The sequence below is a fragment of the Centropristis striata genome, chromosome 22 (assembly GCF_030273125.1).
Source record: "Centropristis striata isolate RG_2023a ecotype Rhode Island chromosome 22, C.striata_1.0, whole genome shotgun sequence".
NCBI classification, from domain to species: domain Eukaryota; kingdom Metazoa; phylum Chordata; class Actinopteri; order Perciformes; family Serranidae; genus Centropristis; species Centropristis striata.
The window spans coordinates 24,491,192-24,508,794 of record NC_081538.1 but is presented as its reverse complement, the minus strand read 5'-3'; the positions used below and the strand labels follow the sequence as shown (position 1 = coordinate 24,508,794).

Here is a 17,603-nt window from a genome sequence, read left to right as displayed (position 1 = left end):
GCTTTTCCAGCCTTTTAAATATCTGCTTTATGTCCCATTACTGAACATATTTGGCTCAGTAAGATGGACATTTATTGCACTTTTGAACACAGACATTGACACATGCTAACAATCTGTCTGCTGCAACAGAGAATCCACTTTCAGAACATCATAATTGTCTGGAGCACGTCCTCGGGGGCAAAGGTCCGCGCTGTGAGCTCTCCTTCAACTTCCCGCTCCGGCAGCTTGTTATACTTACCAGATCCCTGTTCTTTAGACACTGACATGTTTGAAGCTCCGAAGTTGCAAACAGAGCAGTCTGCCTTTCAAACAAAACCCCCCAAATGACAAAAGGCACCGCAGTGCGGAAAGAGCTCGGTCAGGAGCTCGCTCGCTCTGCTTATTAGCGCTTGGCAGCAGTCGGCGGTCTGTGGCTAAATGTTGTTCACTCAGTGAGCACTTTTCTCCTGGAGGGCTTCCCCGCGCCCACTTCCAGAGCCGTGTGGCCGGAGATGAGAGCGAAGCGCCCTGAAATCAGCCCCTCCATCCCTGACACTAGAGCTGCATTTTCTCCCTCTTATCCTCAGCATCTCCTCTCATGTGGGATCAAACCGAGTACATGAAAACTTTGCTCGTATATAGTTATAAAAGTCTGTCTTGTCATGTGGTGACACTTCTAAAATTCCAGAGAAAAGAATATGCTATTGTTAGAAACAATCGCTATCTGATGGCGGCAGGAATTTAATTTCATGCAAAGATGAAGTGGGATGAGATTAGAGCAATTTCATATGAGCTGGTTGTCAACCACTTCATACGTATCCAGCACTCAGAGACTCTAAATTATGTAATATAATAATAGTAATATTACACTCCTTCCAGTAGAAGTGCTGCAAAGACTTTCTGCTTTATATGTTTGCAGCTATCACTCAAAAACATTCAAAATATTACATAAAATCTGATTTATCAAACGTTTCTCATTCACATCCCTGGAGGCATTTTTTATGATTACAGATATTTTTGTTTACCAGCTCTGGGTGGCAGTATTCCCACTACTTTCATTTTGTTATACGCTCCAGGGTGACATTTACAGTCAACACTCATTTTTGGGAATAACAAAGAAGTTATGAATTACTGTCCCAGCTCAGTCAAAAGCACATTAATTATACGACTGCTATAGTTTATTTCTGTAAACACCACAAGGCAAGCTCTTCTTTAGCTCATTATTCGTGGCTTTAACCCCTTATGATTCTGCCCCATATTATTAAGAATTGGGGTTTTTGGACTTTTAGGGGGAGATAGCAGGTCAACAATTAATTAATAATTAATCTGAAGGCAGGAAATTTGAAGATTGATTTGTGATGCAGCTCAGCACTGTGTTGTTCTGGTCTTAAATAACTAATAAATTGACTTAATCAATTAATTAAACTTATAAAGGTGTACAAGGGTTCAGAACACCAATGTATGGTTTTCTGAAGTCCATTACACTGTTAAGGAACCCCAGTATGTAGAAATGTTGTGAAATGTCATCAGAATAAAGCATGTAAGAAAACACGTGTTGAAACCCATAAAACCCATTTTCATTCATAAATTATGACGTCAGAGGATCGCTTTGACAATTGCAACACTTAATAACCTAGCAAAAAAACCAACTAACTTTGCAGCCAACAAGACATTCTGACATGCTGGGTACCAATGGATCCCTTAGGTCTTATGTTTCATATGATGTCAATATCTTCTCTGTAAGAAAAATTAAGCCCGCTATAGCTCCGTGAGCCCAACGTCCCAACGGTTGCGTTGGGGGGGAAAAAACGTAATTAAAATGCTAATGATTTGCAAACCAACAATCGACTGAATACATGAACAAGACAAGATATCTAACGCTCAAACTGGGACATTTTGTTTTTATTTATGTTCAACTTTTTGGGAATTGGGGTTATCGAACTTTGACCCTTTTCCGGTGTGTTTTGAGTACATGAATGTTAATTATTACACTTTGGATGCTTAAAAATGTGTTTTTTTGTCATCGTTTGGTTGCACTAATAAAACAGCGTAAGGAGTCGACTGTTTATCCCGGAAAGAATTTGATGTTGTCTTGAGTTTTTGCAAAACAAAATTTGCCTTCCGATTAAGATCCCAACATCTGAATAACTTGACCCAAAGCTGGTAACCCTCTTGTCTAAATATGGTCACTTTTGATTCCAAAAAACCAAGATGGCAAAACGTCAAACCTTTAGCTTAAAAACAGTAGTCCACAAACCAATGGTTGACATCATGGTGGGAGAAGTAGGGTCATTTTCTCATAGACTTCTACACAATCTGACTTATTTTTGCAACCAGTGAAGTCGCCCCCCTGCTGGCCATTATAAAGAATGCAGGCTTATAACTTCCTAACAAGATATCCTGACATGCTTGGTACCAATGTATCCCTTAGATCTTATGTTTCATACAATATCAATAACTTCTCTGGAAGAAAAATTAAGCCCGATATAGCATGGGCGGTACATTGGAACATAAAGGGGTTGATATCCCACCACCAAACCACCTTCACATTATCTTAAATTTAAGTATAAATATACATCAAATTTAGCTTTAGTGGTACCAGATGTTGTTATTCTTTCACTTTTTAGATCATGTTAGTGGTGTATTATGATTCAGCAGCCTGCAAAGTGTTTTAATGGACCACCAGTTTGAGTAATCTACCAAACAAACGGACAGTTTTGGTTTCCAGCTTCTCAACAGTTACAGTAATAGCTGTGTTGACCACCAGGCTAGTGTCCCCCTGAAACTTGGTTTACACCGCCACCAGTTTGTATATTTAATGAAGTGAATCTGTCGTCGTGCTCCCACCTCTGGTCTGCGGCCCCTGTTGATGTACACACAGACGGGACTGTACGCTCCGCTGCCACACATGAACAGATGAGTTCTGTTGTAAGGCTGCACCACCCGGATGAAGTTCCCACAGCCGTGCTGCAAAGTACAGATAAACACAAAGAGACGTGAAGAGTTCAGCAGGCGAGGAACAACAATTAAAATGTCACTCAGATTCATTACAATGAAATGTGAACGGTACTCTTTTAACAAGTAGCTTTTAAGATATTACATATCCTACTGTTCCTGTAAACAAAAACACATGATTTGAATTTTTGAATTTACACGCATCATTGTTTAATTCTTGCTTTCTTTGCTGTTGCAGCCTAACTTGGTTTGCTGTGACCAGTAGCCTGTGATGGCCGATGTTAGTCATAGGTGTCATTTATTTCCAATTTCATTGTTTTCTCTGCTACAATGCCAATGAAGCTAAATAAATTCTATTCTATTCCACACTGGGGACTCTAGGGACATGTCCCAACTACTTTTATATGGCAGATTTTTCCCCCATAACTTTTTTAAAGCATAACTTGTTAAAAATGTTCTGAAAAACAACTTCAGCAAAGAAAGGTTTATTTGCACAATTAGAACATTCACAATGTGTAAAAATATAAGAAACACATTGTCCAAAAAAAAAGGTGAATTCTAATACATGATGGATGTTTTTTTTTGTTGCTGTTGTCTATACTGTATGGGCTTTTAAAGGCACTATATGCAGTTTTCCTCCTGATTTAATCAGACCTCATACCGGCACCTCTATTAAAATTGCTGAAAAAAACACTTAATTTTGTTTTCTTCTGAGTCCTCCCCATCACTTTAAAACACAAAATAACACTTTTAAGATAAGATATAAGATAGAGATAAGATAAGATATTCCTTTATTAGTCCCCCAATGGGGAAATTTATGGGAATAAACAGGGAATTTTCAAAGGTTGGCCCTTAACAGGGAACTTAAATATAGTTGGGAAAACATATTTCAGCTTAATTGACTTAAACAACCAGATTTCATGCAAGTGCAATTTAATATCTGCTATTCCTCAATCACATGCACACAGCACACTGCTCACTGCAGGGCTGTTGAGGCCACGCCCCCTGCGGAGGCCACGCCCCGATGAGGCAACGCTCCCTACATGCATGTTTTTGTTGTTTAATAAAAGAATCAAAACTTGATGAAGTTCTACTTACAGCTAAATCTGTTGAAATGTAATTTTATATTTTTATTTTGAATATTTCTAAAGTTTCCCAGCTTATCTTCCCATGGAAAGTTTCTGCAAATTTACTAAAAAATTTCCACCCCTTTGCAACCCGAGTTACTACTTCAAAAAATATAAAGAAGCATCAATAACATAACAATTAAAAGAAACAAGACATATAAAATAATTAACAACTTAAGCAAAAATATAAAAAGCATTAAAACTTTACACAATAAGAGCTGCTGCAACAAGTTGCCACTCGTGCGGCTAAAATATTATTGTATATCGTGTATAGCTTAGCATTTGAGCAAATATCTCATCATTTTTACAGTGGTTGCTGTTTAGCAAACATTACACAAAGATGCATTATCATTTTTTAACCTAAACCTGGTATTTATTGTTATTGAACCGTACATAATTATTGGACAGTAAAACCATGCACTATCTCGCAGTGCTAATGCAAATGAATAATCATGTATGTAACAAGCCCGTTATTCAAATCCACTCCAAAATGTAACTGGTTCTTCCTCGGCTCATGCTAAACCTTTCCACTAAGTTTAGATGAAAATCAGTCCAGTAGTTTTTCTGTAATCCTGCTGACAAACACACAAACCGAACTGAAAACATAACCTGCTTGGAAGAGGCAATAACACTAATGGCAGCTGGCAACTCTCCTCCTCCTGTAAAAAATAATCACTTTCACATTTCCTTAATCTCAACCATGACACAATGCAATGAAACAGACATAACAGAGGAAAAGGTCTATTGGCTGGTGCACGGCTAAAGCCACGACTTGTTTATCTCTCCTGAGGTATCCGATTCCATATGAGGGAGTAATTCAAACTTATCGCACTTCTTATGACGGTTATACAGTCGCATGCTGCACAATCAAACAATCCAACAGCTCACTGGTTTGGTATTAAGGCCAGTGGAAAAACAGTGTCAGTGGTACATGTGATACATGTAGGTAAGGCCGATTACTGATCTCCCTCCATCTCTGCTTTCACTTCCAGAGCCCCGAACAGCAGCAGCGGGAGTGCTGGACTTTGCGGCTAATTAAGCCTGAGCGTGCAGAAGACGAGTGGAGAGAAAAGGAAGAGAGAAGAAGAAGAAAGAAAGAGGCGGGAGGAGAGGAGAGGAACACGTATCCAGGGAGCCGTCAGGAACTTGGCCGCGGCTGCAGGAACGGCAGCTGCTGCAACTCATGGTCGGTGCACGGCTCCAGTGGGAGCTATCGACGAAAAACAACCACCGTCACACACCCATCTCTGTTATTTATCTCCCTCCTCTGTCTCTCTCTCTATCTCTCTCTGTTTGTTCTCACTTTTATCACCTTTCCACCTCATCACACCCACCAGGTTCGGAGGCCTGCACCCATATCTGATGTCGAGTTTCACATATATGTAGCCACGTCTTGTTTTATGTTCCTCTCGTGTTTCCTATTCGAACGCACGCAGCCTTCGTGACTGCATCATATAAACAGCATCCAGCCTCATGGCCTCAAATTCAAGTGGTGCTCAAATGGGTTTTAAAGTGGGAGGCTCTTTGAGCGAAGCAGCAAACAGACTTAATCAACCTGGTTGGTCTGTATTTCCCCATCTGTGGCACCCTCCGGCGCAAACAACGTGCGGTCGCTCTCCGGAGCCTCCTCTTGACCACAGATTCCACCGGAGGAGAGCAACTTAATATACAGGATGTGTAGGGTAACCATAACAAGAGGGACGGGGGGCTAAAGAGAAAGAAGAGCAGCATTATGGAAGAGAGAAAATGAAATATACTGCGGTAAAAAACACACACAGAGTTGGAAAAAGTGACCGAGAAAAGTGGAAAAAATAGACAGTAATAGTAAGATTTGAGGAGAGAAACTGGCAGAGTGGTGAGTAAAAAAAATGGAGGACAGAAGGGAGAAGGGGCCACTGAGTGGCTCCACACCAAGATGGCTCAACCAAATATTTGTGGGAGCCTGTCTGCAGGCTGTGACTCAGAGCAGCACAAATCACTCAGTGACTGGAAACAGCTTTTTCTCTATTTCTGCAACAGCATGTTGTACCAAACCTGGCTCTATTACCCCAGCTGCCGTCATGGGATGGACAGACATGGACGGATTATGAGACAAAGTGTCCCGCGGGCCCAGATATCTAAAAGGCCCCGCCACCTGTCCAAAAAACAGACATTGTGGTTGTTTAACCTCCTTTTTTATTACATTTTTAAAATCTTTTTTTAGCTATTTTGTGTGTGGCTGGTTTGCTCTCTTCACTTGTTGTTTTTGGTCTCTTTGTAGCTGTTTTGTGTCTCCTTGTGATTGTGTTTGTGTTGGTCTCTTTGCAGTCACTTCACCTTTCCTTGTGCTCATTTTATGTCTTTTTTGTTTATTTTGGTCTCTTTGTCATGTTTTATTTTTCTTTGGGGTGTTTTTGTGTTTCTTTGTAGCCATTCTGTGTCTCTTTATAGTAGTGTCTTTGTAAAGATTTGTGTTTCTTTGCAGTCATTTTATGTTTCTTTGTGCCTATAATTGTGTCTCTTTATAGTTGTTTTATGTTTCTTTTTGGTCTTTTGCATTTACTTGCAGTCATTTTATGTATCTTTGTGGCTATAATTGTGTCTCTTTATAGTTGTTTTATGTTTCTTTTTGGTCTTTTGCATTTCTTTGTAGTTGTTTGTTTCTTTGAGGTAATTCTGTGTCTCTTTATTGTTGTTTTTGTGTCTTTGTGGTCATTTTATGTCTCCTTGTAGCCTTTTTGTTTCTCTTCAAAGTTATTTTGGTGTCTTTGTAGTTGTTTTGTGTTTCTTTGTAGTCTTTTTACGTTTATTTGTAGTTGTTTTAAGTTTCTGAGTGGTCATTTTATGTTTCTTTGTAGTCGTGTTGGTCTCTTTGTGGTATTTATACATTTCTTTGTAGTTGTTTTTTTCTCTTTGTAGTCATTTTATGTTTCTTTGTGGCTATTTTGTGTCTCTTTGAAGTCGTTTTACATTTCTTTGTGGGTATTTTGAGCCTCTATCTCTTTGCTACGTGTGTCTTCGAGTGACATTTTGCAGGTGTAGGTCAGGGGGAGGGGCCCTGAGCTTGTTAGGCATGTTCAACAATTCCTCACTGTGGAAAGATGGTGGAAAAAATACGACAAACAAGCAGCGCTAGTTAAAGTGTGATGCTTTTTATGGTAACTTGTTCAGTTACTTTGAAAATTAGGGTTTCAATTAATGTATAAAGTTGCTCAGGAGGTTTTGTCTTTCAGAACTTCTCTCTCTTTCCCTGCACTGCAGTATCTATAGGCAACTGTGCATGTACTTATTCCAGAACAACCCAATTAGAGGAAAACAGAGGCGGAGGAGGAATCAGTCTTCTGAGTCCTACTGTACGCCTTCATTAAATCTCGTTGCAGCTAACAAGTGCTGCTCACAATCAGGCCGAGTTATAAAAATCTCTGCGTCAGTGAGCTGCGTCCCATTTGCGAGCTTTGATTCTGTTTTTTTTTCCACAGTGCTCCGTGGCCCTCGATCCTCCCACGCCTCACTTTCGGTGCTGACAAACTGTGCCAGGAGGACTGCGGGCTAGTCTTTGACCCCGCAGACATCTGCTGCCTGCTACACATGTGGTTGGACCTGACACAAGCTCACAGATGGGAGAGGGAAATCCCAGGAGGCGGCGAGCACAGTTCCGCAGAAAACCCACTTGGAGGAACGGATCTGGGAACAGCTGACAAAACCTTTGGTAGAGCCCATCGTGGCAGAAAAGCACAAGAGCTTTAACCTTTAGGCTTCTAATGCAGCTGATTATGTTAGCTGCCTTTAGCACTTTTAGTGTACTACTGTGCAGTGTTTAAAGTGTTTTAAACACACTGTATGATAGTGGTCATTATCTAGGTGATGACTTTAGATCAGGGGTCTCAAACTCAAATTACCTGGAGGCCGCTGGAGGCAGTATCATAATGACACAAAAAAAGACACAAAATGACCAAAAAAAGACACAGATTGACGGAAAAAACACTAAATTACTTAATAAAAGACACAAAATTACAAAAAAGACACAAAATGACCAAAAAATACACAAAATTAACAAAAAAGAAGCAAAATAATTAAACAAATACACAAAATGACAAAAAAGACACAGAATGACCAAAAAATACACAGAATTAACAAAAAAGAAACAAAATAATTTAAAAAAGACACAAAATTACTTAAAGAAGTAATTAAAGGGACCTTCCACACACAACACGGTAAAGTGCCATTCATATAAAACTCACATTAATCTTTCATATCAAGGTGGGAGCCACAAAATATCGTCACAAGGCCCGCAATTGGCCCGCGGGCCACGAGTTTGAGACCCATGCTTTAGATAGTTATTGTATCAAAAAAGGAAAAGTACATGGGACACAAACAGCAGTCTCCTGGGTCAAAGGATTGTTTGTTTGTTTGTTTGTTTGACCCATCCAATTACTCAGACCTCCTCCCTACACAGACTTTGTCACTCACGTTATATACGTAACCTGACTACCTTCTTTGCTCCTGTCATAATTACTACAGCCACTAGAGGTCGTAACTTATCTCTAAACATAAATATGGATTGTAATAAGTTGTTTGTACATACCACTACACTATAGAAGCATTTTTTGGGGGCGAGGAAAGTCTACATTAAACAGATATATTTGCTTAAAAGCTTGCCATCATTTGCCACCATAAGCTTTGGGTTACACCAGACCAAGGCCGTTGAAGCCACCATAAATTCCACTTTCAGTTTTCGACATAACACAGAAAACAACACAGCAAGATGACCTCTTACACTGATAAGGAAAAATTAAAAAAGAGAATGCAGTAGAGGGCACTTTTATCATATATATTTACCAAAAATGTGCCCTCAAAGAGGAAATATAAGCAATCCATTTGACTTTAATGGTAAGTACATAAGGAAAGTACACGGGACACAAACAGCAGTCTCCTGGGTCAAAGTTTTGTTTGCTTCTTTGACCCATCCAATCACTCAGACCTCCTCCCTACATGGACTTTGTCACTCTTTATACCCCATAACCTGACTTCCTTCTTCCTTCAGAAGCAATTCATTTGACTTAAAGGCATGAGCATGTTATGTTTTAAAGATTAACTATTCAATTTGTTAGTTTATATTGGTTGAACAGTGTTGGAAGTGAATCTGGTTCTTACCGTAGGGTCCTTTCCTGCCATTTGGCATTCCTCTACCTTGCTCGTAGACGCAGGCCAAAACACCTGGTGGGAAAAACAGCACATCATTTAAATTAGCGACGAGCGGGGAAGTGAGCCCAGTTAACAGATTGAGAGAGACATCAATGTGCCCACGTTGACGTTTGATCATGTTCTGTTTACACCGACAGAAATCACAGGGAAAAATCGGTAGATAACGAACTAAACCAACGTTGTAAAAGTTTATGTTTTGATAGAAGTTTCTGTGTCAGTGATTGCAGCCAGCTACCGTCTGTGTGTTTTCAAACCCCGGGAGAGGTGCTTGAAGGTCTAGTTCAATGAATATATCAAGCAATTTACTTGGACCAAATGGATGCGGTGCAGCACTCCCTAGGGGGACCTGAATGCTTTCCCATCTGTTTATGCACTTCATGCCTGTCAATTACGCTGAAGATAACTCCTTCACTGCATACAGAATCAGTTATCAGAGCGCTCCAGCATTTTTATGCCTCTTTCGAATAACCCTAAAATTGTTCTGATCGTTGCAAATGTATGGTAATTTGCATATCATTGCACAGATTAGAATAATAGCAGTGCGGCGGTTTTCTGACGGGCCCGACATAATGTTAAATTTAACGAACATTTTATTTTCTTCTTTGAGACAAGAGATACCAGCATTGCATGACATATTTTATCTTTTAATCCTAGACCCTAATAATAAGCATCTGCTGACCTTAAGCGTGCCGTGAGTAATGTTGTTGATGTCCATGGAGAGGACGTGGTCTTTGCAGCCCACATACATCCTGTCCTGGTCCTCGTCCATCTGCAGGATCCTGTAGTCCATGGCCTTTTCTGATATACTGTAGTGTTCAAAGGACTGGGAGGCCTGCAGGTCTGAGAGTCAGAGAGAGAGAGGGGACAAAAAAGGCTTAGGAAGACATACAAATAACCTTGTTTCCACACCGAGACGAGAGAAATTTCTACTAAATTAAACTCAAGAGAAAAACCTACATACAAGCCCACATTAATCTCGCTCTGATCAAAACAACATCTCCAAATTAGGTCTCTGTGTATGAGCCCACAGGGCTTTAAGAGAGATCTCAAAAGAAAACGTAGGATTTGGATGCTGCTCTTTAAACATGTCAGTTCTCCTTGTTTCGCTTTCATACTGAGGGTATTTGAAGTTGCTGGAGAGCTTTTATCAAAATTTGAACAAAGTTTGCATTGAATTCCTTGTTGGGCTGCCTCAATAAAACAGATATTGGCATTTTTCCCCCTGTAATATATACTGTGAAATGAAAAAAAAAGTTCAAAAGTTCAATTTGCAAGCACTTTTCATGCATTTTAATGTTAAATGCATCAATCTGGTGGACTTTGATGGGCCAGATGTATGAAGAACATGCTCTTGTAAACAATTTAATCATACACACATTGGCTGTATGGAAATGAATGGTGATGACATGGCAAAAAAACACACACAAAGCATGGTAAATTGCAGATTTAAAATGCAGACCCCTGATGAGGACAGTCTGCCCCAGGTGACAATTGGGGTCAGGTCACTCCTCGCAGGGAAAGAGGGCACAGTGAGTTATAAATTCCAGCGCTCTGGGGAGAGGAACGGTAAGGAAAAGGGGTGCTGGTCCTTGGAGGGACTTCGCCGTGGAGAGGTCCCACAAGGGGATCCTCCAACACCGATCGGTTGTCCCGCACCCCCTGAATTTAATTCCCAAGGAGACTGTACAGACTGCAAATTGCAGACAAATATAAAGTATTTTCCTTTCAATTTGAGACATACTTAGGGTGTGGGTTATTAATGGAAAATACTGGATTAGTCATAGAAAAGAAGAAGACTTCTGTGCTTTTGTAGAAAGTAGAAAAAAGCTGTAGCATGACTAGACGTTGCAAAGGGGTGGAACATTTCCTGTAAATTGCCAGAAACATTTCCTTGGAAGTTAAGATGACGAATTTCGGAAATATTCAAAATCCAAAAAACATGACTTTTGAGCAGATTTATTTGTCATTAGATCTTTATCAAGTTTTCATCATTTTACTGAATAATCGATTATTTCATTGAACAAAAACATGAATGTTGAGTTTAATATTACTCATCTTCTCCGACCCCACCCATTAAAAAAATTGTAAGTAAATACAATGTAAGTAAAATGACCATAAATTTGTGTTAATTCCAATGGAAAGTTTCCAACACATTGCAATATCAATGCTATCAGTGCAGCCCTAATTCCTAGTCAGTTTTGTAGTGGTTTTGGAAAACCCCGTAACAAAAAGTTGGGACGATGTGTAAAACAGATTGCATCAAATTCAGAAAGAGCTTTTATATTTACACAAATACCCTGAAGTTTCTCACTTGGATTATTAGATATCTTGTCTTACATCACAAAGGTTTTGCATATCATTTGAATTCTGTTTTTTATTAGTTTTCTTAAAGCGTCATAAATGATTTTGGAATCAGGATTATTTGGATTATTTGATGATTAAAATCATAATTTCTTTATTCAATTCTATTTAAGTTATGTGTGTGTGTTTTCTGGTGAATCTTCATTGCTCTTATTAGTGTTTTTGTTTTGTTTTCATCAGACATAACTGATGACAAAATTATTTAAAATTATAGTTCTTCCAGTTTCTTGAGATAAGAGCAGACGACCCTGAATCATCGGAATTAATTATCTGAATTATCAACATTATCTTAAGTGGCTGAGACACTTGCTGCTTCAGATACTTCACATTCCACTTAACTTTCATCCAGTCAATTAAAGAGCAGCTGTGACTAGAGAGTAGGTGTTGGGGGAGATACAGTATATAATGTATAAAGAAGTCTTCCTTCAGAGTCTCGTCTACTCATTAAAAGCACACATTGTTCACACTCACACACCGAGTAAACATTCTCAGTTATTTTCAGCCTATTTGCTCCAGAGATAGAGAACTCTCAACCATACCATCAAAGGCCTTCACTGTCGAAGCCAAACTCATGCATATTTATCACTTTTCCAATCTGTGCTGAGAGCAGGGGGTGCAGGGGAGGGGGGGCAATGTAGATCTACACCCTCCATTTCCTCCACTCCATTGACCCTCTCTCTGCTCTCTTTGTATTCCCTCCTCTAATCAACAAACAGGTTGCCAGTGCTTTCCTCCTCTGCCTTGGGCTAAAGTCACATTTTCATTATTGTGTGACATACGCTTTTTGAGGCTGGGGCCCTTTTATCTTGAGGGGAAAGTGGCTCCCCTCACTCTGATCTCAGGCTGTTGTTTGGGGGGCGTTCGCCTCGTAAAGATTGGAGTGTTTAACTTTAAATAAGGACGAGTTAACCACTTCAGTCACAGGAGAGTTTCCCACGATTCCCGACTCTCTACATCCATGTTTACCTACTTTGCCTTATATGGTTAATGTCTTGAAATGGTATATTTTTATCATCTGAGGCGCTTAATGAGGAACATACACACAAATATGACTCCGTTTTTACCTGCCAGGAATAAAATTAAAGGTGAATACAGCACGTCCTGTAAAGCAGATGTGTGTTTCATCAAAATATCTATAAAAAAGAGAAATCTCATGAGCCTCATGCTTCAAAGTTGAGGAGATAGCATCACAGAGAGCTCAGTGCAGAGACAATATTTTCCTAACGTTGAAAAGGTTTTACTCGCCTTGCTCTGCCAGAGTGCGAGCCACCAGGGGTGAAAGACTTACTAACAGCTAATTAAATCCATGCAGGAATCTAAAATCTGCCAGAAAAAAATCAATTTTATACATCTCCTCAAAATATGTTGTTGGAGGTGGTTCAAAAAAACCTTTTAGACCACAACACTGTAACACTCGGAGGTAAATCTTAATTTAAACACTCTTCTCGCTGATTTTCCTGGGGCTTAAAGATGGCAGCTGTCATTAAACATACAGCTGTTTATAATGGACGGTTTGAGCACGAGTTTTACAATCGTACATTATAGCGTATACAGGCTCAGTGGTTGAGATAATCCTCAGTGGGTAGAAGCCAAAAAAACCACAGCTTTTTTAAAATGTGTAAGATTGGGGTGAAGGAAAAGGCAAGAGGTGAAAGAAGAGGTATCCGTTAAGCATTCTTTCCTGTAAGTGCAAAAGAAGTCAGTTTATTGGGCACAAACACTAGCCTTCTGTGGCAAACACAGACTAGCGTGAAGTGATAAAATGGTTAACTAGACAGGAATGCGGTTCTATATTTGTACTTTTAGAAATAAAGTCACTAATAGGATGGGAAAACTTGCTGAATCTTGCTCGAAAGTTGGCAAGTTGGCAACACTGCTGCTGTCTGCTGTTTAAGTAACTGTTTCACAGATCAGCCTCCGTTCAGTACTATATTCCCTTTTCAGTCACCTCTGCAATGACGCCCTTTCCAGTGTTTCGTGGCCATTTTGAATAAAATCGTCCCCACCGGTGTAGGTATAACTGATTTATATATTTAACAATCTTCGTGTGAAATTTAATTATGTACATGGAAATTTTCATGTCTAATTAAAATGCCAAAGTATCTTTGTTGAGAGAAAGCAGTAAGAACGACTGGGCGAAACTCGGGCACTGTACTGTATTTTATTGTGAAGGACTCAAGTACAGTCCGGGTGTGTTGATAACGTTGATTTTTATTTTGCTTACCCAGAAACAACTAATTTCCCCTGAAAAAATCAGCAGAGAGGAGATGAAAAGGATAGCGCATGGCTAATTAGCGTCCTTTAGTCAACTCTGGTAGACCCGAGACTAATGTACACGGTTAAAACGATATACAGTTTGAAAGATGAGAAGTTAGACTCTAGTTTCACACCACTTTAATTGGATTGGAGCCATTTAAAAAAAAATATCCTGATTCCTACGGCTTTTTCTGAAACTTTTCAGTGCAGCTCATAGTTTTGAATCAGCAGTTAGCTCATTGAGCCTCTCAAATGAGTAGCTTTAAAATTGAGCTAGCTTAGCTGTAGCTATGTTAGCTAGTTAAACAAGTTAAGTATTTGTATGGCAAAAGAAAAGAAATAAAGTTGCTGAGGGGTCTTAAAACTTGCTAAATCTAGTGCGAGAGTTGTCAAGTTGGCAACACTGCTGCTGTCTGCTGTTTAAGTTAGCCAAAGCTGTGACTAGCTAACAGCTTAGTGTAAGCTCAGTTGGAAAAAAAACTGTAAAGCTTACATGCGTTTTTCTTTATTTTGACCCAACTTACAAGCTTTTTCTGAAGCTTTTCATGAAGCTCACAACTGTAGCTATGTTAGCTAGTTTAAGTTTAAGTATGTGTGTATTTGTCAAATGACGACTTTATGCCCAATTGTTAATTAGAACTACGAGGCACATACAAAAGGTAAAATTTCATATACAAATGAAAGAATAGTGGTTAATACAAATATGCATCCAGACTAGATTTAAAATTTTGAAGTCAAAAGTCTCTTTAATATGCCAATACCTTTAAGGGAAACTAAGACTAAGGTTGTTTTTTTTAATTAACTATGAAAACATAAAGTTCAAAATAATCAATATAACTTACTGAATGTTGAAAATGTGTAATTATTCAGTATTAGATCGCAAAAAAACTGCTAACAAACAAGTGAGTTCACCAGTTTCAATGCTGCTGATAGTGATTTAAATGTCCTCATTCTGAATTTGGCAGAGCCAAAGCCTAGATTATTTACTGCATTTTTAAACAGCCAAAGTTTGGTTTTGCCACTCGAGTCTGTTTAACAGCTTTAACCCCCACTGTTAAATGACTGAAACATTATGGTACGCTCCTGCCTGTTTAGCTCTCCTTATGACAGCACAGAACATTCCACAAGGGGAACAAATTGTTCAGAGGGGTGTGGTGCAGGGTGAAATAACTGTTGAATATTATGGTGAACTTTGTATTGTTTTCTCAGCGGGGGGAAACCGGAGACTTTCATTTTTTTCCTGCCTTCAGCCCGGTGCTGTGATGGGACGCAGCAGGGGTGTGTCACATGGATCACGCTTATTCACCGGAGGGACGAACCGAAACCCTCTGGAGCCTGCATACCGCTGGATCCAGTATCTTCTCCAGCGCTCTGCTTTCAATCTCATGCAAACATATGAGTCACTCCTGCACTGCTGCAGCATTGTAGACCAACATCAAAAGTTCACATTGCCAGATGGTGCACCTGCTTCATCAGGGAGAGGAGGGGGTCTGCTCTGAACAATAGTCAAGGTTTTCAGAGTCATTCAATATATGCAATGGGACCATGTGTTTACAGAGTCGATGCCAGCTCATAACCTTCGTATGAGGTCTTTGTTGACTGAAATTACTACGGGTGTTCGGTCCAAATTCATCCCATCAGCGGCGTCTTAGCAAGTGTTTTGGCACCGCAACTTCACAGTTTGCACACACTGCCATAATTAGATGTCAGGAGTGACAATTGATCAAAACAGAAAACAACAGTTGGCACCATTGTTTTTTTGTTTTTACGTCTGCGATGAAGAAATCCTCCCGGCCACATGTTTATGTGCATACCTCATTGTTGAGATCACACAACTTCCTGAGAGTGAGGAGTGTCAAAAGTGTTTGTTGACACCATTACTTTGGCAGCTTCGTGTGGACGGTGCGGTTTGTTTTCTGGATGCAGATTTAAGCTTTTTGTGGATGCTGAATGACACAACAATAGATTATAGAATAAAAAGCCTGTCCTGCTTTGTGACAAGAAAAAGCTTTTTGTTTTTTTTTTAGGGAGGATATTTCGTGCAAAAATACAAAGGTGGGGTCTGCATACTGGATAGTAGGATTTGGAAACGCTGAGGTAATGTGAGTGATGAAATGTGTTATTGTGTGTTTTGTCTTTCTTGCTGCTGTCCTCACTGCAGGTGGTGAGAGAAAGAAACTAAAAAAAGAGAGAAGGAAGCAGGGTTTGAGCATTGACAGTTGGTGGGTTTTCTATTATTTATGTGGGCAGGTGGGCCGTACACCTCCCTGCGGACCTCACAGCGGTCCCCAGTGTCCTGCCTTTGACTTTAAGCTTTGACCCGTAGTGCCCCATTGGTCAGACAGCAGACAAATGGTGATACAATGCACCCTAATCCATGAGACGGACAGTGGGGTTAGCGGAAAGGGCAAGGTGGCGGCTGGAGAGCTGAGACTTTCCCTCTTTGATGTGCCTTTTTGGTGTGAAGTGGTCAAGCGGAAGCAGCACAAAAGCCTTTTGTCGGGGCAGAGAAACGACAGCGGTCATTCAATATTAAACAGCAGGCTGCTTTCTTTGCTGCAGAGGAGATCCTATTAGTTGAAAAGTCTCCTCACATGCAGGAGGAAGGGCTGTATTGCAAATGAATAAAAAAGAGGTAGTTGATGAAAGTTAGAAGCAATCAGTTGACGGAAATCCCCCAATTATTGTAATAATGTATTCATTATTTAAAGGGGTACTAAAGTCATAAAGTTAGGGAACTTGTGAGAGGCAGATGTAAAAAGAATTCTAAAGATATCTTGAGGTACCTTGACTTTTTGTCCCCAGTGCAGGTTGAGCTCCAAAAATAATGGATCCTACAGTACTTGAGTAAATGCACTTTTCACCACTGCCAACTGAGTCTTTTATTAGACTGGTGAACTCTTTCAAACCTCACCCCTCGAGATTCTAATGCAGGCTTTTCATTCTCCAAATCCACAATTGGATTAGAATTTAAAAGGTCTGGATTCTTATCAAATTTTGATTTTAACTTTTTTTGCCAGCACTTGCTTTTAAAATACTTATACCATTTTTTAAAGATGGCCATATGGTCAAATTTAAAACACTTGTAAAATGTTATAGCAACAAACTATTTATCAACAAAAAGAAGAGCTAGAAGGGTAATTGCAGAAGGGAACTTCAGCCCGAATGCACCATGAAGTCCCTGTTGGTGCAAACATGCTTTGCTACAATGGTCGACAAAGGCAAATGTGGTATTATGGCCTAAACATTTCCATTAGGACAAAATGCCCTTGTTGGCTGTCATATAAAGCCATGTGGATGAGCACCAGATTCTAGTGACATCATCAAACAGTTCGTAAAGCGCTGTTTGGGGCTCCACAGGTTCCTGCAGTCTCTAAACCTGCTGCAGCCTACACACTTTTTTCTGACAAGAGTGTTTGTGTTGTTTACCTAACTTATGAAGAAGGCAGAAATGTTCTACTTCAGGAGGGCATCTGGCTTTTTATTTCGCCACAACTTAAAGCTTATTTCGATCCATTTTTGATTAAGAATTAAAAGCATGACACCCCTGAGGCTTTCTCTCGAAAAACTTAAGTCTCAGGCCCAATCCACCAAAACCCTCCATCTTTTCACTACATTAGACATTTAATGGCCTAAACTATTAAGTGATTTATCACTAATAAAGTGTTGTTGACGACTGGTGGCCTCATGTACGCACAGTCATTTTAAAACTTGTTTGCCGTGCCAAGTGATCCCAGATCG

At 39.8% G+C, this 17,603-nt stretch overlaps 1 protein-coding gene across 1 annotated transcript in view; it reads right to left on the bottom strand.

The window, feature by feature from the left end:
- sema3c (sema domain, immunoglobulin domain (Ig), short basic domain, secreted, (semaphorin) 3C) overlaps positions 1 to 17,603 on the bottom strand; it is an 84,693-nt gene that overhangs the window by 27,747 nt on the left and 39,343 nt on the right. Inside the window, exons 3-5 of the mRNA XM_059325728.1 lie at positions 9,925 to 10,085; positions 9,195 to 9,257; positions 2,827 to 2,946 (exon numbers count right to left, since the gene is read on the bottom strand). Of these exons, the coding sequence (XP_059181711.1) occupies positions 2,827 to 2,946; positions 9,195 to 9,257; positions 9,925 to 10,085 (344 nt within the window). The remainder of the gene's footprint in view (positions 1 to 2,826; positions 2,947 to 9,194; positions 9,258 to 9,924; positions 10,086 to 17,603) is intronic.